Source organism: Mauremys mutica, chromosome 4 (assembly GCF_020497125.1).
Source record: "Mauremys mutica isolate MM-2020 ecotype Southern chromosome 4, ASM2049712v1, whole genome shotgun sequence".
Lineage (NCBI taxonomy): Eukaryota > Metazoa > Chordata > Testudines > Geoemydidae > Mauremys > Mauremys mutica.
The window spans coordinates 98,809,854-98,830,307 of NC_059075.1; the positions used below are offsets into that span (position 1 = coordinate 98,809,854).

General features: G+C 43.8%; 1 protein-coding gene across 1 annotated transcript in view; it reads right to left on the reverse strand.

Annotated features, from left to right (window-relative positions):
- The window catches only part of IPO7 (importin 7), a 55,068-nt gene extending 46,766 nt beyond the window's left edge, over positions 1-8,302 (reverse strand). Inside the window, exon 1 of the mRNA XM_045015392.1 lies at positions 8,133-8,302. Coding sequence (XP_044871327.1) covers positions 8,133-8,282 — 150 coding nt within the window. The 5' untranslated portion in view covers positions 8,283-8,302. The remainder of the gene's footprint in view (positions 1-8,132) is intronic.
- Positions 8,303-20,454: the final 12,152 nt, after the last annotated feature.

A 20,454-nucleotide genomic window follows, 5' to 3' on the forward strand; every position in this document is an offset into this window, starting at 1 on the left:
AAATGGCTGTGTCCCAGCATTCCAGGTCCCTGTTCACTGACACAAGAGCTAAAAAAAGCTCTGTGTTTTAAGCACTTGTTTTATACAGCCATTGACTTCTTTTGTTTTGAATGCCCAGGATGAGCTGGAATATCTGAGAACATAAGAGGTAAATTGGGAATGAGAACTTAAAATAATGAGAGGAAGTTCAGGCATAAATTAAATCTGACTTTCAGAATATTTCACATTCAAACAGTAATAGCCTGAATGCATGAATGTTTATTTATTCCCCCTTATGGCAATTGTTTGAATTTAGAATATTTTGTTTCTATATATCTCCATTTACCACAGCCTTCAGAAATACCAGATATAGGTATAAAATATTCCACAAGTAGTTAACATCACCCAAGACAGGAATGAAAAACAACAGACTGCAGGCTTCCAAAAGTGTTTCTACTTAATGCTCAAATTTTATAGAGAACAGGAGAAATTCTTAAGTCTAAGTCATTGGCATCAGCAAAATGTAGACAAATTAGTATTATCATGCTCTAATATTCCTTGTTTACATACATTATTTTAATATGTACAAAATTTAATGAAGTTAGAATTACAATTATGTTTAATTGCAGCAGAATTTCTGGTAATAAAAGCCCGTCCTTTTCTACCAAGTAATACAGCACTTAATAGCCAGGCTGACCTACTGCTCTTTCCCCACTCCAACATGCTGTGTCACTGGTATGACTTTGTTGTCTAAGAGCCAAAGAATTCAGGGACTTTTCCCCTGAGCAATCTTTGCCATTCAGCCTTACTAGCTGAGGAATGCTTTCTATCAGATCACAGATGTTACCCCACTGTTTGTTAGCATCAGTTTTCCAGAGCCTACACATCTTCATGAACATTTCAGAAAGTTGATTCACTAGATCTGTGCTTGCCTACTTGATACAGTCATACATGTTCAATTATATTACAAACACAAAACTGTAACGTGCTATATAATCTCACCTATAAAATTCAATCTGAAATTAACATAATAGAAAGCAAATCACTTCAAATAGGTAAGTACAGAGAAAAGGCTTCTTTTCCCACAAGATAAATGTAACTTTAATGGATATAGTTCATACCAAAATATATTTTATGAAAAACTGAATATTAAATGATAACCCCCAACAACTTTATCTCATTTTTTCTAGACAGGTAACAAACTTTCTTGTTCTCCCTTGGAGCATGAAAATTTTAGGCTATCATAAAAGCCATACTGCATATGGTATTTTTCCAAAATTGTTACAGTCAAAGCAGCAAACCAAAAGACTGTTTTTAAAAATAAAATACTTATTATACTTGGCTAAAATGGAACCACAAGTTATGTAAACAAAAAAACAAATATTCTTCCAGGGTAGCACACATTTTAATAAACATCAGATGAATAATTTGCATAATAGGTCAAAATCAAATAAATATAAACCACTAAAAATGTCTGTTTATTTCATATCTATATGGTCTCTACCACTAGTTGAGCAAGTAAACTATTTTACAATGAGATGCAGGGTTTGTTTAAAGTTCAGCATAGCTTTACAAAGTATTCTAACACTGAATTCTTTATTTACCTTTTCCAAGCAAGATAAACACATCACTGAACACTGATGTTTTTAAAAAATTAACAAAAATAAAATAAAAAAATTATCTTCACCAATCCAGAAATGGTAGCCTTAAACAGCAAGACATTATTACATTAGGGTGAAGAATTCAGTTGGCCATTAAAAAGATGCTGAAGCCATTCCGATTTCATCTTTTCACAAGTTGGTTGTATCCATCTAGTCTCTCTTGTGAAGTTACTGTTTGCTACATACAAAAAGTGTAAGATATGCAACATTACTAAGCAGCAGTGTCGGGACACCTATTCAAGCATGAGGTAGGTGAGGTAATATCTTTTACTGGACCAACTTCTGTGGGTGAGAGAAGATGGCCCAATAAAAGATATTACCTCACCCACCTTGTTTCTCTAATATCCTAGGACGGACACAGCTACAGTAACACTGTATATTGTAAAGAGAGCATACATTCACATCAGATCTTGCCAACCAAGCCACTGCAGCCCTAACTCATCAGAATAGTCTGCAGGTACAGAAGCCTGTTTTGTAAGAAAAAAAGTACAGTCTAAAGCTATGTCTACACCACAAACCTTACAGCAGCACAGCTGTACCACTACAACTGTGCTGCTGTAAGTTCTCCCATGTAGCTGCTCTCCTGCTGGGATAATTAAACCACTCCCAATGACCAGCGTTAGCTATGTCAGCAGGGGAGGCTCTGTCCACACCAGCACTTTTGCCAGTGAAACTTATGTCAGTCGGAGGGGGTGTTGTTTACCACATCCCTTACAAGAGTGCTAATGTAGACAAAGCCTTAACTCAAGTTAGCCAACTCCACTGTCTTTTACTCCACCTGATAACTCACATGGAAACTACAAGATGCCTTGTCTTCACAAGGATTTTATCTAGTATTAGTTAACTTGAAATAGCAAACTGAGGTTAAGACCACAACTATGCCCCGACCCCATCCCCGAGTGAAGACAGCCTTCTGGCCCTCTCCTGTCCATAAGGGGATTTCAGGTGTTGACTCTGCCTGCAACAGTATTTTCAAACTTTCTTTTTCACAAGCTAATCTCTCCCATTCCTCCTCTTAGGCTAAATCTACACTAGTAAGCCAATACCAGCACAGCCCCTTAGTGCAGATGTTGCATACATATTTTCTCAGTCGGTGTAGGAACACCACATCTATGAAGCACTCTTCTATCAGCATAGCTTCATCTGCACTGGAAGTTTTGTCAGCATAGCTGATGATGATCAGGGAAGTGTTTTTTTCACACCCCTGACTGACACGGCTGTGTCAATATAAGTTTTAAGTACAGAAAAATCTTAGACAAGAGTATAAATATTAGGATTTTTTTCCTCTTAAAAATTGTACACCGAAATGTATACCAGGGAAGGAAGGCAAAGATGATAAAGTCCTTTTAGAAAGATGGTTTTTGAGTAGTGGGGAAATGTGATGGTTACTAAGAAGCAAGTATCAGAGGGGTAGCCGTGTTAGTCTGGTTCTGTAGAAGCAGCAAAGAATCCTGTGGCACCTTATAGACTAACAGACGTTTTGCAGCATGAGCTTTCGTGGGTGAATAGAAGTGGGTATTCACCCACGAAAGCTCATGCTGCAAAACGTCTGTTAGTCTATAAGGTGCCACTAAAGCTCATGCTGCAAAACGTCTGTTAGTCTATAAGGTGCCACAGGATTCTTTGCTGCTACTAAGAAGCAAGTGCACCTTATAATAGTAAGCCACTTGAGAAAGCATGACTTAGTGGTTTGAAAATGGCACATAGCCAGGACTCCTTTGCTCTATTCTTGGCTTTACTACTGATTAGCTGCATGACAATGGTGGACAAATTACTTAAAACCATTTTAGTTTACCCATCTAAAGGTAATAATTGGAGACCAGTTTTTGCCCCAGATCCCTAAGTGGTCTCCTCAAGGATTGAACTCATAACCCTGGGTTTAGCAGGCCAATGCTCAAACCACTGAGCTATCCCTCCCTCTGAAAAATGGGGACTACTACTACTTACCCTACTTTAGAATGCCAAAAAGTTTAATTAATGTTTGGGTTCAGCATTTGGAGATCTTTGGATCAAAGGAAGGATTGTCTGTGAAAATTATGCATTTTACTCCAAAGCTTTCACTAGTCAGTCTAGGTTCAAGAATTTTATTTAAACAATTATTTCAGCATCTAGGCATTTACGGGTGTGTAAAACAGGAGATTAATGCTACTCAACTGACTTACACTGATTTATTTTGTCAGGCTGAGGGTATGCTTTGGTGACCAGTCTTCAATATTGTACAGTACTCTACATATTATATTTCAGACCAAGGAGATGTCAGATTATGCCTGACTTTTGAAAGGAGTGGCTTCACTAGAGCACAAAGATTAATAACTTTCCCCAACAAACTCAGATATTATTTTTTAAAGGAAAACAAAAGGTTACTGGGGTTACGTAACGCTATGTAGCATTGCAATCAGTAATTTTTTGAAAGTTCTCATACAAAAAAGTTGTATGACTATTATTTGAACGGGTAATTTTAATGATAACACCTGCATTTGAGTTATTCTTGTGTCTTATTGGGTAAGATTAGCTTGTAATGTTACGTCAGACAGAGTCAAGTAGTAAACCATCACCATTCTTCGGAATCACAATGAAGAACATGCCAGAGAACACCAGCTACCAAAATAGTGACTGTTGTGAGTTTAGAAGGTAGGGGCATACAACCGACTGTCTTCCCATAGTTGCTTTCTTACAACACCTTATTTTCATATGCATTTCAGATCACTGTAGTATCTGAGCTCTTTTTATATACCATATTCAATGTACAAAATTGCCCCAGTTGGGAATATAGCACATCCTCCTCCTTTCTGATATGCTTACTTGAAGGGTAAGGTTCCAAGTAGAACCTAAGTGTCCCTGCAGAATGTAGTTACTCTGCTTCTTGGCTGGATGGGAGGTTGCTAAGATAAATCTATTGGGACCCACCCAGGTTGCACACCATCTTGATAACTTGGGACAGATGCCCTCTAATGAAGAAGTGATAAAAGAACTCTACCAGTTCTTCTAAGTGTTTCCCCTCTCCTCTATCAACAAGCACTACCTCTGTTTTGCCCATACTGAACCTCAGACAGCTGGTTATGATCTAGGTTTCTATTTTGCTAAGATACTGAGATAACAGTTAGCACTCAATGAGATGAAGAGCTGGGCGGGGAGGACAGGGGAACAGGTTACTGGTGGCATCATAGTCAATAGTTGATCTCCCCTAGAAGTGTCACAAATATTGACTAAGAAAGAGAAACAGATTAGAACCCTCAGAGTTCTCTGCATTTACAGAACATCTTTCAAACTCTGTAAAGTGCTTTGAGATCTGCAATCAGCCAATCCCTGACTCACAAAATAAAATAAAAATAAAAATAAATGAAGTAAGTCATATTAAAGTCAAGAGGAAATTAAATGACTTGTCTAAGGTCAAACATTCAGTAGCAAAGTGTGGAAGAATCCAGAAATTTGCATCTCAGTCCCCTACTCTGATGACATTCCCTCCTTCAGAAAGAAGTCTCATAAAATGTTTGTTATATCATATTCAAATAATGTATTTGCTGGTTATGCAATTATGTACATATACCTTCTTATATATTGCATATCAAGAACAGGATGAGCACTGGTAAAAACATTTGGCTCTCACAATAATTATGACTGTCAATTCATTCTTTATTCTCTTGCTGAAAACTGCTTCCCCTTGTCAGAAGGTAAAATCAGAAGTAGCCTCTTAAAAGGAAAGAGGAAGAGCAATTCTCAAGTTTTCTATAGAAAGAAAAAGTCTCATATCAGTCCATCAGAACCATTTCAGCCAAAGCAGAGTAAGAGAAATATGACAGCCAAGAAGAATTATTAAACTAAAAAGCATGTGAGCTGCTGGCCACTTGCACTGTATCATTCAAGTGCTAGAAGCAGTTTAATCTTTGCAGCAGAAAGGGAGGTCCATTACAGAGCAGAAAACATCAACTTGAGTAAAGGTTACAAATTAAGGCCCTAAACCTACAAACAGATGCATAATTGACTATTCAGATAAGAAAGAGACCATTCATATAAGTAAACTTAAGCACATGCATAAGTGCTTGTAGGATCAGGACTTAACATAATGACATTTAACCAGGAAAATTCTCTCAGTTGTCAATGAGCCTGTATTTATATGTTGGTGCAGTAATGATCGAGGATTTCAAAATAACTGGGATATTTGGATTTTACAGAGACGCTTGTATACGGTATGGTAGGCCATCATGCTTCAAAGTGAACAAAGTCAGTTAGTTGATGGTCAGCATGATTTCTCAATCAATAGTATTAGTCTGTTACCTGGAGTCCCCCACTACCAGAGGATCTAAAAGTTTCCTGAATGTTCAACAATTTGGACCCTGCGGCAAATATCAGTACAAGTAGATCTGAACTGAATTACCATATATGATTTACTTGTGTATAATATTATATTAATTTTATCCAATTTGTGTGTTTTTCTGTATTACTTTTACTCAAAGATAAATTAAAGAATAAATTTGAACTGAAGATTAATACACATCAAATACATAGAACAGAAGGCAGCCCAGTCCCTCACCAAGTCTACCCTGTGACACCACTATCTTCACATCAACCCTTAAAATGCAATTCTTCCAAAAGGTCTACAAGTCCTAGTCTCCATCCCTCTGGCACGGAAGTATGTTAGCAAGTTAGGTGGACTGAAACAAGTCACCTAAACTTTTTTTTAAAAACAAGCCATGGAAATAATGCATACTATTTTCATTGCATCCCATCCTCCATCAGACATACACATGTAGAGAATGCAAGCTTCTAGAGCAGGAACCTTGTCTTCAGAAAAATGCTGCCCCCCGAATTCTGCCTAGGGCGCCAGAAAACCTGGCACCGCTCCTGTATACACTTGTGCTGAGGTTGAGACAGATGTGGGGAGCAGACCTGTTGAAAGATTCTGGGTAAGGATAAAAGGGGTAAAAGAAAGTGTGATGGTAGGGGTTTACTACAGACCACCGAACCAGGAAGAAGAGGTGGATGAGGCTTTTTTTAAATAAACAAAAATCATCCAAAGCACAGGTCTTGGTGGTGATGGGAGACTTCAACTACCACACACCTGTGGAGAAAGTAATCTGTGTCCTGCTGTATTATCACAAGTTCTTGAACTGTGTTAAGAAGGGAGGGATAGCTCAGTGGTTTGAGCACTGGCCTGCTAAACCCAGGGTTGAGAGTTCAATCCTTGAGGGGGCCATTTAGGGAACTGGGGTGAAAATCTGTCTGGGGACTGGTCCTGTTTTGAGCAGGGAGGGTTGGACTAGATGACCTTCTGAGGCCCCTTCCAACCCTAATCTTCTATGATTCTATTGAGCACATAAATTTACACTGTTGGCACTTATGTAAATAAGTTTTATATATTCCAACTGCATGCAAAACAAAGCTGCTGCATCTATTGATTATGAGGGTCAAAAACAACTGATTAAATGTTATTTAAAAGTTTCAAGCTACTAGAATTGTATCTGAAACATTCTTTTTAAAATAAATGCTAGCTGTGGCATTTAAGTCACAAAGCAATGGAGTTCCACCTTTTAATTTTCCTTACTAGTTCTCAAATTTAGAGGGAGATGTCTTTAGACATTCATACAGATGGCCACAAACCAAGTCCCAAATGCAGACCCTCGGAGCCATAAAGATCACCAACCTACATTGTCAAACAAATTGTTTACTGGTGTTCAGAAAAGACAATGGGGAGAATTTACTGCTGATATTAGAGGAACTGTGCATTTCTTGGCCTGCAGAATGGGGTGCTTTCTGCCACCAGCTGAACACAACATTTTGTGGCAGTTTGTTACACCCCTTCCTCCCCCTCTCCCAAAACTTCAATTCAACATTATGCGGATTAACTACACCCGAAAGTGATATCAAAGACTATTTTAATTAGGAAATAATTCAGCGTGGTTTCCTTTCCCCAGACTCACGACCAACACTTTACAGAAGCTCATGGAACCCGGACTTGTCCGAGTCATTGCTCCTAATGGGACAAGCAGCGGGCTGACCCGGGCGCTCAGCCCAAGCGGCGGCAGAGACCCACGTCGGGGGCTGGCTGGCAGGTAGCTGAGGACAATGCTGACGGAGCAGGAAGGCAGCACGACATCAAGCGAGGCATTGCACTGCCGGGGCCTTTCCCCGGCCCCTCCAGCACAGACCTCTCCATGCCGCCGCCTCCCCCTCCACATGGCTTCCCCAGCGGGCCCCCCCGCCGCCGCCGCCGCTTCCCCCGGGCTACTCCCCTCCTACTCCGGCTGACGGACGGAGACTCCCCAGCCCCGGCCTCCTCGACCCCCACTCTGGGCGGGCTCTTCCCATCCCCGGGGATCCCGCCAGCACTCCCCGGCCGAGTCCTGCCCCGCTGCCCCCGCCGGCGGCCCCTCAGGCCTCCCCGCTGCGGCCCCGGGAGCTGAGCTCCTCCGCCTCCTCCTCCGGGCCAGGCCCCGCGCCTGTCCTGCCGGCGGCCGGGCTCCTGCTCCAGCCCAGGCCCCGCTGCGCCCTCACCTCATTGAGCTGCCTCTCGGCGGCTTCCCGCAGGGCCGGGTCCATGGTGCCCCGCAGGGCCTCGATGATGGTGTTGGGGTCCATGGCCTGGCCGGGGCGGGCGGCGCGCGGGGAGGCGGAGGGCAGGGCAGCGCCACTCGATGCGCACATGGACCCGCCGCTCCACAGCGGCAGCCGGCGCGAAAGGAAGAGAAGCGCCAAGGCCCCGGATAGAGCAGCTACCCCCGCGCCGCGGCCAGCGGGACCCTTCCGCTCCGCCGCGGGGCACCACGGGAGCTGTAGTCCGGGGCAGCGGCCTCCTCCTCACAGGGCCGGGCCAAGCTGTGCGCCTGCAAACCGAGCACCTCCCCGCAGCCCCACACATGGGGGGAGCCCCCACACCCAGGGGTGCCCTCCAACCCCGTCCTCGTGGGGGGAGCCTTCCTCACCCAGAGACCCCCGCAGCCCCGTCAACTGACCTTAGGTTATTTAACCTCTCTGTATCTTAGTTCCTCTGCTGTAAAACATGGAGAATATTTTTTCTCTTTCACAGGACTGTTGAGAGGATAAATTAATATCTTGAGGGGCTACTATATTATAGAAATGGGGGACATGTAACTATCTGGACCCATATAAAGTCCTTCAGTCAGAACTGCTGTCTCCAAATATCCTAAGTCTTTATTTGGAGAGTAGGGAAAGACTTACCTTATATCTCAAAGCCTCACACACTCACTTAAGGGGAGGTATGTTTCTTCAGGTATATTTCTTTCGTTTTTTTATCATACAGATAGAATAATGCTGTAAAGCACTGGGGTGGTGCGTGAGCCCCCCTTCAGCCTCAGCACTGGGTCATCCCCACTGCTGGCCCATTGGCCTCCAACGGGAGATGAAGCTGAGCCCCCTCCAGTTTGGGCACCAGTCCATTAGTAACTTAGGAGGATATTAGACCACATCTACTAGGGATAAATATTCTTTAATCAGCAGGCCCAGATAACTTGCATCAAGAGATTTAAAAATTGGCTGAGCAGATTGCTGGCCCACCTATGTTAATTTTTAATAAGGGGAATTCCACAAGATTGGAAGAGTGTTAATACTGTGCCAATATTCAAGAAAGGTTAACAAGAAGACCCAGATGACTAGCCCAGGGGTAGGCAACCTATGGCATGCGTGACGAAGGCGGCACGCGAGCTGATTTTCAGTGGCACTCACACTGCCTGGGTCCTGGCCACTGGTCCGGGGGACTCTGCATTTTAATTTAATTTTAAATGAAGTTTCTTAAACATTTTTAAAACCTTATTTACTTTACATATAACAATAGTTTAGTTATATATTATATACTTATAGAAAGAGATCTTCTAAAAATGTTAAAATGTATTACCGGCACGCAAAACCTTAAATTAGAGTGAATAAATGAAGACTCGGCACCCCACTTCTGAAAGGTTGCCGACCCCTGGACTAGCCTGACATCAACCCCACACAAACTAAGGCAAAAGCTGATACAGGATTAATTCGATAAAGAATTGGAGGATAGCAATACAATTAATGCCAGTCAGTGTCATCATTAATTTATTAAAAGTAGGTCTTGTCAAACAATTGTGATTTCATTCTTTAATTTTATTATAAAGTTAATTGATAAAGGTAATTGTGTAGATGTAATAGACTTTTGACTTAGTACTGCACAACATTCTCGTTAAAAAAAAGAGCACTATACACTATCAATAGAGCACATGTTAAATAGATTAAGAACTGTCTGACCTCAAGATCTCAAACAGTTATCAGTGGGAAATTATCATCAAAGGGGGGGCGGGGGTTTCTAGTGAGGTTCCACAAGGATCCGTACTAGGCCTGATGCTATTCAACATTTTCATCAACGATCTGGAAGTAAATATAAATAAAACTTGTGGATGACCCACAGAGTAGTAAATAATGATGAGGACAAGGCAGTTGTACAGAGCCATCTGGATTACTGAATAACCTGGGGGCACTCAAACAAAATGTGTTAATAAAGCACAGTGCAAAGTTATACATCTAGGACCAAGAAATACAAGCCATATGTACAGAATGGGGCACTGTATCCTGGAAAGAAATTACCGGTACTCTGAAAACAATTTAGGGGTCATAGTGGACAAGCAACTGAACCTGAGTGTGACAGTGTGCAAGAAGGGCTAATGGGATCCTTGGTTGTATAAACGGGAGTGGTGAGTAGGAGTAAGGTGGTGATGTGTACATCATTGATGAGTCTGCTACTGGAACATTGCATACAGTTCTGCGGTCCACATTTTTAAAAGAATGTTGAAACACTGGAGAGCTGGGTGTAGAAAAGAGCTGCAGAAATCATTCCAGGGCTGGAGAAAATGCTTTGCAGTGAGACAATTAGAGCACTTAGTCTGTTTAGCTTATTGAAAAGAAGATACAGGACTTGATTACAGTGTGTAAGTGCCTTCACAGGGAGAAAATATTGGGTACTAAAGGGCTCTTTAATCTAGTGGAGAAAGGTACAACAAGAATCTACCATTGGAAGCTGAAGCCAGACAGATTTGAATTAGAAGTTAGGAACAAATTTTTAACAGAGAGCGTGATTAACCACTGGAACAAACTGACAAAGAAAGTAGTAGATTCTCAATCTCTTGATGTCTTCAAATCAAAACCAGAAACTGTGGTGTACAGCAGGGGTCCCCAACCTTTTCAGGACCAGGGACCGGTCATGCCTGCGGAGGGAGCGCTCGTCCCGCGGCTCAGCTGGACCGCCCGCAGGCGTGCCTGCGGGAGGTCCACCGGTTCCGGTTGAGCTGCCGCAGGCATGACTGCAGACGGTTCGCTGGTCGCGCGGCTCAGCTGGACCGCCCGCAGGCATGCCTGCGGCAGCTCAACCGGAGCCGGTGGACCTCCCGCAGGCGTGCCTGCGGGCGGTCCAGCTGAGCCGCGCGACCAGCGAACCGTCCGCAGTCATGCCTGCCGGAGGTCCACCGGAGCCCCGGGAGCAGCGGACCTCCCGCAGGCATGACTGCGGAGGGAGCGCTTGTCCCGCGGCTCGGGTAGACCTCCCGCAGACACGCCTGCGGGAGGTCCACTGGGTCGGTTCGCGGCCCGGTTTGTGGACCGGGGGTTGGGGACCCCTGGTGTACAGGCAGCAGACTAGATGAACTAATGGGTCCCTTCTGGTTTTAAACTCTATCAAATCATGATTTTTTCCCACTATGTTCTACAGGTGGTTGGCTCCACTTTGGATTGCATGGTACTGTCCAGGCAACACAGCTCAGAGCCTATGTCCCCCATTTGTGCCAGGGAATGAGAGGGGATTGAAGGTGGCTTTAGCAATTTATCTCCCTCAGTTGCTACACTGTTCTCCAGGCTACCTAGCTCACAGGCCTACACCGAGTGCTTCCCTTGGTTGTTGGCTGCAAGTTGAACTCCAACTTTGACTCCCTGACACCCAGCTGCCTGGCTACATGCAACAGAGCAAGGACATGTGTTGTAACTGAGTTCACTTCTGTGAGAAGGGAAAACAGCTTCAGGCAGAACAGAGAAAAGATAAAATAAAATGTCAGGGGACTGGAAAAATAGTGAATTCAGTGGCAAAAATGCAAAAAATTCATGACAACGTGAGAAAATGCCAAATTACAGAGCCACAGAATTGTGGAATTCACATGGCCCCAGCTGAGATGATTGGAACAAATCACATCTGTCAGAGCCATTGTTTCAGGACTCTGCTGACACTGATAGAGGACATGGCATCACTTTACACTTGTTTCCTATTTTTCAGGTTATAACCACAAACATAGGAACTAGGAGTGTTTTGGTTTTTTGTAATGAAAGGTCATACTCTAGAGCAGTGGTTCACAAACTAGGGCCACTGCTTGTTCAGGGAAAGCCCCTGGTGGGCCAGGCCGGTTTGTTTACCTGCCGCGTCCGCAGGTTCGACCGATCGCGGCTCCCACTAGACCCGTGCTGCTTCCTGTAGCCAGTGGTGAGCTTGAGCCGGTTCGCACTGGTTCGCGCGATCCAGTTGTTAAATTTAGCAGCCATTTTAGAACCGGTTGTTCCAGGACAACCAGTTCTATAAGGGCTGCTAAATTTAACAAAAGCTCCGGCCCAAGCTCTCCTGCTCCGCCCCCTTTCTCCTCCCCCTGCCCTGCTTCCCGCGAATCAGATGTTCGCGGGAAGCCTGAACAAGCAGCAGGCAGGCAGGCAGGCAGGTAAGCTGGGGAGGGGAAGTGCAGCTCCGCGGCGCGGCCTGGCTCGGCTCCTGCCCCGGGCTCCGCGGCGGGGGCTCCTGCCGCCCCGGGGTCCGGGCGGCGCGCGGCGGGGGCTCCTGCCGCCCCGGGGTCCGGGTGGCGCGGCGGGGCACGGCGGGGGCTCCTGCCGCCGGTCCGGGGTCCGGGCAGCGAGGCGGGGCGCGGCGGGGGCTCCTGCCACCCCGGAGTCCGGGCGGCGCACGGCGGGGGCTCCTGCCGGTCTGGGCGGCGCGCGGTGGGGGCTCCTGCCGCCGGTCCGGGGTCCAGGCGGCACGCGGTGGGGGCTCCTGCTGCCGGTCTGGGGTCCAGGCGGCACGCAGCGGGGGCTCCTGCCGCCGGTCCGGGGTCCAGGCGGCACGCAGCGGGGGCTCCTGCCGCCGGTCCGGGGTCCAGGCGGCGGGGCGGGGCCTCCTGCCGGTCCGGGGTCCGGGCGGTGCGCGGCGGGGCCTCCTGCCGGTCCGGGGTCCGGGCGGCGGGGCGGGGCGGGGCAGGGCCTCCTGCCGGTCCAGGCGGCGCGCGGCAGGGCGGGGCAGAGCCTCCTGCCGGTCCGGGCGGCGCGGCGGGACCTCCTGCCGGTCCGGGGTCCGGGCAGCGCGCGGCGGGGCCTCCTGCCGGTCCGGGGTCTGGGCGGCGCACGGCGGGGCGGGGCAGGGCCTCCTGCCGGTCCGGGTGGCGCAGCGGGGCGCGGCGGGGGCTCCTGCCGGTCCGGGGTCCGGGCGGGGCGCAGCGGGGGCTCGGCTCCTGCCCCAGCGTCCGGGCCCCAGCCCCAGCCCAGCTGGGCACCCATCTCCAGGCAGCAAGGTAAGGGGAGCAGGGAGGGCGTGTTGGATAGAGCCTGGATGGGGTAGGGGTCCTGGGGGGCCATCAAGAATGAGAGGAGGGGTTGGTTGGGGCGGCAAGAGGCAGTCAGGGGACAGGGAAGGGGGGATGGGTCAGGGGTCCCAGGGGTGTGTGTCAAGGAACATGAGGGGTTGGATGGGGCACGACCCCCCCCCGGGGGGGGAGGAGGGGACCGGTTGTTAATATTTTGGCAGCCCATCACTGCCTGTAGCCTTCATTGGCCTGGAGCGGCGAACCGTGGCCAGTGGGAGGTGCAATCAGCCGAACATGCGGACGTGGCAGGTAAACAAACCGGCCTGGCCCACGAGGGGCTTTCGCTGAACAAGCGGCAACCCTAGTTTGAGAACCACTGCTCTAGAGCACAGTACTGTAGCAAAGACGTAAGTTCTGTGGCCTCAGAACAATGAAATACCTCCAAATACGTTTCAGTTGTGTCCATTAGGAGCATGATTCCATATTCATTTTGCCAAAAAATAACAAAAAATCACACAATGAAGTCAAAGTCAGTGGGAGCCTTGTATTGTATTTTGCTTTGTTTTTACCTCAGTATGGAGTATTGAAGTGGACCCAATGTTTTACTGGTAGGACAAATTTGACCCAGAATTTAAATTCTGTAAAAACAAGCTTTTACAAAACTAACAACAACTGAAGTGTTTCTGTGATTTATTAAAGTTGTGATGGAAACTTTTTTTAAAAATAAACATTTACTGAAGTTTTTACAACCAAGACATAAAAATATTATTCTAGTGCAGGGGTCGGCAACCTTTCAGAAGTGGTGTGTCGAGTCTTCATTTATTCACTCTGATTTAAGGTTTTGCATGCCAGTAATACATTTTAAAGTTTTTAGGAGGTCTCTTTCTATGTCTATAATATATAACTATTGTTGTATGTAAAGTAAATAAGGTTTTTAAAATGTTTAAGAAGCTTCATTTAAAATTAAATTAAAACGCAGAGCCCCCTGGACCGGTGGCTAGGACCCAGCCAATGTGAGTGCCACTGAAAAGCAGCTTGCGTGCCACCTTTGGCACATGTGCCATAGGTTGCCTACCCCTGTTCTAGTGCATTAGAACATGAAAGTGAAAAAATAAACTTATCCAAATTTTTTAAAACGTCATAGGATTTTAGTCTTTCAGATGTAATAGTTTAAGATGCAGTAATATTATAAAAATAATTAATTATATAATTTTAACCTGACATTTTACCTTTAATTCTAATAATTTAATATGACATTAATCAGTTAGAGAGGACAGGTTTTTTTCAGTTCAGAATAATAAAGTCTTTAGATCCTTATCCTGCACATATTGAAATCAATGTTTTTAATGAATCAAGATTGGGTTTTTGTTTTATAAAAAATATTAATAAGTATATAGCATTTATTAGATGATTTTCATCTGCAAAGAGTCCTCAGCATTAATTTATAAATAAAATAATTTAGTAACAAAGTTTAGTCTATTAAACCATTCTGGTCTTTGAATTTCCAAACATTGAATGCATAATTCATTCAGAAACACTGATAGATTCTAGCTTCTCAGGAGAAGATGTCATTGTTCAGTGAATGTTCCTTCCACTGGTTCAGTATGGTCAGTGGAACACCAAGAATGTGGTGATTCTTAAGTTGCTGCATAACTTTCCACATTCTCACTCATCAATTAAAAAGTATATGAACACTGCTGTCAGTGCAATGCTGTTCCACAACATTAATTCTGTCCTTAAAGCTTTGCTCCTCCCATCAGGGAAGTCATCAGTCAGATGTCTGGAGTAGGCAGGGCTTTTGCAAGTGGTGATGATGAGTCAGCACTGAAGTGCAGAAGTGCAATGCAAATATGGAGGAAGGAAGGAATGTAAGGAAAGAGAAAGAAAGACAATCAAAGGTGGAGGGGCGGGAAATAGCATAACAAGAAAAGGGAAAAGGTAGAAAGTAGAGGTAAAGGAATAAGATTAATGAAAAGAAAGGGAAAATGCATCTATTACATTTAAAGATTTGAATTACACTGAATGGATGTGGTGACACTACAGCTCATGCAATCAAACCTTGGGTAGTTAGTTAATGTGACTGAAATTTAAAGATGATTTATAGTTTTGTATTCACAGTTTGGGTGTCTATATATATAATTTAAAAAAAGAACGATTTCTTGATTTTATTGCCATGTTTTATCCTACCCTCTTTCTCCTTCCCAATCCACCTTTCTTTCTTTCTGTTGTGAAATTTAGGAGACAAACGTGTACACACTATAGTTACACACTTTTAACCGGCATTTCCATTTAAAAAGCCTAAATCAAGAGTTCAAAACATTATGGATTTAACTTTCTTGGACAGCAAGTTCAAGCCAGAAGCTGCCTAGTCCTCAAATATATATGTTTATTTTAAAAATCACTGCATGATGGAACTTTCTGATTTAACATTTTAGTGTGGGCTGAGAGTCGTGTTCTTTTTTCCCAGTTCAAGATTGTTATATATGTTTTACAAGGCTAATAGGGAAAAGAGTAGAGGATTCTACAACCAGAAATATAATGTTATGCTGGGGGGTTGGGTGAAATCTCATTGAAGCCGGCAGACATAACTGTTGTCTTCTATTCAGAGGAAGGTAAAAACGAGCAATTAAGCTCCTTTGTGGAATAAATAGCTGAAACAATAGGAACCACCACCCAAAACACAGGTCATATGCCAGAATGGTTAGTAATTTGAGCTATGTGGATGGAAGGGTTTAAATGGGGGCTGAAGACAAATGCAGGTGGGATAGGTAGTGTTTGAGTGTGAGAGAAGCAACAGAAGCAAATTGAGGGCTTGGCTACACTGGAGAGTTGCAGCGCTGGTGGTGGGTTTACAGCGCTGCAACTTACACACCGTCCACACTTGCAAGGCACATACAGTGCTGCATCTTCCTGGCTGTACTCCTGCTCTGCCTTGGGTATAACTATTGCAGCGCTGGTGATGCAGCGCTGCTCCACCAGTGTGGCCACCAAAAGCGCTGTAATTGGCCTCCAGCAGAATTTTCCCATAATGCTTTTAACTAAAGAACTTGTTGTTTTGTTATGATGCCTCTCTTTGTTTTGTTGTGAACTCGGGGCTCCCGGAGCTGCTTATCTAAAAAACAAACACAGCTCCTGTTTGCTGTGAATGAGGCAGGCAGGGGGCTGAATGTCTACAGCTAGTGTTTGCTTGAGGAGAGAAACAGTACGGCGGAGAGGGGGAGGGAGGGAAAGGGAGTCTGTCGGAGCAGCTGCTTATCTGGTCTGCTGTCTGTTTGCATTTAAGAGTGAATGAAGCATCGGGGAAATGGTCAGAATTTGCAAGGCAGGGAGCTGACACAGTGTCAGCTCCAAAAATCCACTCTCTCTCTCTCTCTCTCTCTCTCTCCCCCACGCTCCCTGTCACACTCCACCCCCCCCTCTTTTGAAAAGCACCGTTGCAGCCACTTGAATGCTGGGATAGCTGCTCATAATGCACCACTCCCAACACCGCTGCAAATGCTGCAAATGTGGCCACACTGCAGCGCTGGTAGCTGTCAGTGTGGCCACACTCCAGCGCTTTCCCTACACAGCTGTACGAAGACAGCTGTAACTCCCAGCACTGCACATCTGCAAGTGTAGCCAAGCCCTGAGAAGGCAGCAAGGAAGCCCCAGAGACATCAAAGAAGCACTTGTAGCATTATCCTGAGAAAAATTAAGAGAAAGAGCTCTTGGGTAGAGTTCTGACTGGTAATATGCATGGAACTGTGACCAAATAAACTGTCTTCTGTTTTATTCCTACTACACTGAAGGAAACATGACTTTGTGTACATTCTTTGTGAATAAACAAGATTGCATAAAATAAATACCTATCAATTTATCTTCCAAATGGAAACACCTCACAAGATCTCAAATATTGGCTATTTGGGTTAAGAAGTGTAATAAAATATAATATAGCATATCTACCATATATAAATATACACACACTATTCACACACTATATAAGTTCAACAAAAGGAAGTCTCAAAACATTGGTATGCCAAAAAAAAATTAAATCACTTCTTCCATTATACATTTATATACTTCCAAACACAAGAACAAATGTAATAACTTTTTGTTTGTTTTTCTTTCCATGTATTTGAGACATTATCTTTTCTAGAGTAACAGTTTAATTTATTTGGCTGATTTTACTGGATTCTTTATTATTTAAGTTTGTGATATTTTTATTTATTACTATTCAATAGTAATGTCCACACTGAACAATAAAGTCATATATTAGTTTACTAGACTATATCAATTATTTATGTTTTTAAACTTAATAGTTTGTTAGTTTATTAAATATCAAAGTGAACCAGCTTCTGGACTCATGTAAATGGCTCAAAAACAAGAGCACATTAATGCCAGTTATCATTGTTATTGTCCAGCAATGGCATCAGTGAAGAAGTATTATGGGGGGGAGGGGGAATAGTCTCTCCACTCTCTCCTACAAAGTTTTGCACTTGCTCAAAGTTCCATAGGCTGTGGAGCCAAGGGAGGCATGGCCCAACCACTTTTAAGCAGTGGTCCCATACTAAATCAGTATGGCTGCTACTAGAGCACTCCATGGCATCACCATGGGTGCGTGGTTGCAATGCCACTGAAATTTGCCCTCGTCACCCCTCCATACATACTGAGGGTGTGCCCAGTGTTTGGAACAGGAGTCAGTAGCCAGGAATAGGAGCCCAAGCCCAGAGCTGGAGTCAGAGACCAGATGCCAGAGCTAAGGATCAGAGCCAAAGTCAGGAATCAGAGCCAGGTCACCTGGAGTCAGGCAAGGCAGGAGCAGGTACTATCAAGCCCTGAGAACTTTGAGCAACCACCAAAGTGTTGCTGCTGACTCTTCACTAGTACGGCAGTGTAGTCAATCAGGCAGCCTACTACAGGCTAGCTGCACTGGTTAGGTTGCCCAGAGACTGGTTCTGCTGCAGGCTGCCCCCATTCCTGAAAGGGTAGACAGGCCAAATTTCAGTGAGTGGTTTTGTGACTTGGTGTACGGGGTCACAACGCCACTCAAATTTGGCCCAGCTGCCCAGGCAGAGGAGTGGCAAGGCCAAATGGTGTTGCAACCTGGTGCATAGGAAGTCTGTTCCTGGATGGCACAGTACAAGTGAGTCCACGGAAAGCTTGACTCCTGGCAGCACTGTCTCATGCATTGCATGGGTAAGAGAGAGGAGAGGGTCCTTGTGAAAGGGGCAAGCATGAATGGAGACCAGAATTGGGTCCCTTCTGGGAGTTGGGAGAGCAGGGACCGGAATTTGCTTCCCTGTTGAATTATCTAAATTGATGTCACTGTTGTCCAGCTTGTATTTTTACTGTGAATGCCTTACACATGTGAGCAGACAGACAACTTCCTTGACATTTACTCCTGCTAAGAGCAAAATTAATTTGTATGGAATAATAGGCAAATGTATAATTTCCATTGCCGTGACAATGAGATGAGGGCTATGTGCACAAACATGAGTACCACCCCTCTGATATCTTGGTATCCTCAATTGCAGAAGGCCTTCATAGTGGTTTCTCCATGTGTTTTGTGAAGGAGTCAAAGTTAAGGTGAAAACAAAATCTACCCTTCATTCCCCTGTATTACCTATGCACACATGGTACGTATGTAGTCATAGTACAAGGTTTCCTGACATGCATAGGTACACATGGTAGCCAGAATTTTTTCACAGCATAGGTTGCATGTTAGCTTCTTCTTGCAGCTCTGTTAATGCACCTTTGTTCTGGCCTGCAGTGGTCCTGGTATTCCATTTTTGGGTCTTTTATGAGCAGGGGATTCCTTACATGGTAATGAATTGTATTGTGTTGCAAGCCCATATTACATGACAAAATAATAACTACTGAGGTTGAACCAAGCTGAAAAGTTACTGAAGTTTTTAAATGGAAATTATAGTGTCAGTAGAGCAAGCATTTCCATACAAATAAGGTATTGTTAATTCAATTACAATAATGATTTCTATAGAATAGTGCATATTGCATTTTTTCATACATTTTTAATAGTTTTGTACCTTTTCTTATCCTAGCCTAATCATAAATTATTATAAATGACAAATTATTATTAAATCTTTCACAAGACTATTTTTAGCCATTTCTTTTCTGAAATCAATAATTTTAGTCTATATAATTGTGGGAATTGTACTAAGAGCCATTCCTGCAATCTTTACGTAGGCAAAAGGATGGAGTCCTGAGTATTGTGTTCAGCTGAAATATAGGTGTATTTCTACACCACAGATATTTGTGGATCTGCCTTCCACACCCAGCTAAGCTATTCAATAAGAAACTTGTCCTGGCCATGGAACCAGTAATACAGACTGCTGCTCAAGGTGTAAACAGTGTAGTTCTTATCTCATTTCTTCCATTCAGCCCTTCCCCATGGAAAACACTAATCCTGATTAACAGCTGATTCCATGATGCCCATTTATGATGACACTAAATGCTGTAAGTGACATTAAAGTTTCTTCAATTAACCTAATAATTTTCCATAAGGATTCAAGTATAATCATTTATTATCACTTTATTTTTGTATGAAACAGCTTTTCTAAAATATTTCCATTAAATATATTGTTGGTCCCGTTGATATTGCCCTTACATTTAATTTATTTTATATTGTAGTTTAATGATGGCCTTAATCTGTTTTAAAAAATTGTGGAGTTATATGATTAATCTTCCAAATACCAAGGGAAAACTTATCATTTTCAGTACTTGGGTCTCTTCTCTGAAGAATTTACAACTTAAGGGTCAGATCATAAGAGGTGCTGAGCACTCAAGTTGCAGATGCTCAATACCTCACAGGATTGATCAATAATTAAATAAATAAATCAGAAAATAAATGTAAAACTTTCTGTCCCTTTTTGTTGCAAAACTGGAGAAATACTTCACTATGTTTTAGTGCACTCTTGCCTTCTCCACCCACAATGTGAATTAATGCACATTGCCTCCAGTCTTGTGATTGCAACAATCAAGGTATCTTTCCCACCCAACCTTAAAGTCAACTTGAAATGACATTAACATGAAAGTCTGGTTGGACAAAGTGTTCTCAAATTGTTTCATAGTGCGAACCACATCATAGTAGAAAGATAATCTGATGAACCCCCTCATCTCCCAGTCTCATATGCAATCATGCAATATTTGGCAACTGCAGCAAATGTTTTACATGAAGATGTCATATTAGGAAAGTATTTACGTGGTGTTTTTTTTTTTTTTTTTTTTTTTTAAACTTCTTTGATTGTCATAATTGTTTTGCTCTTTTGGGGAAAAAAAATCTGTTTCTTCTTGCTCTT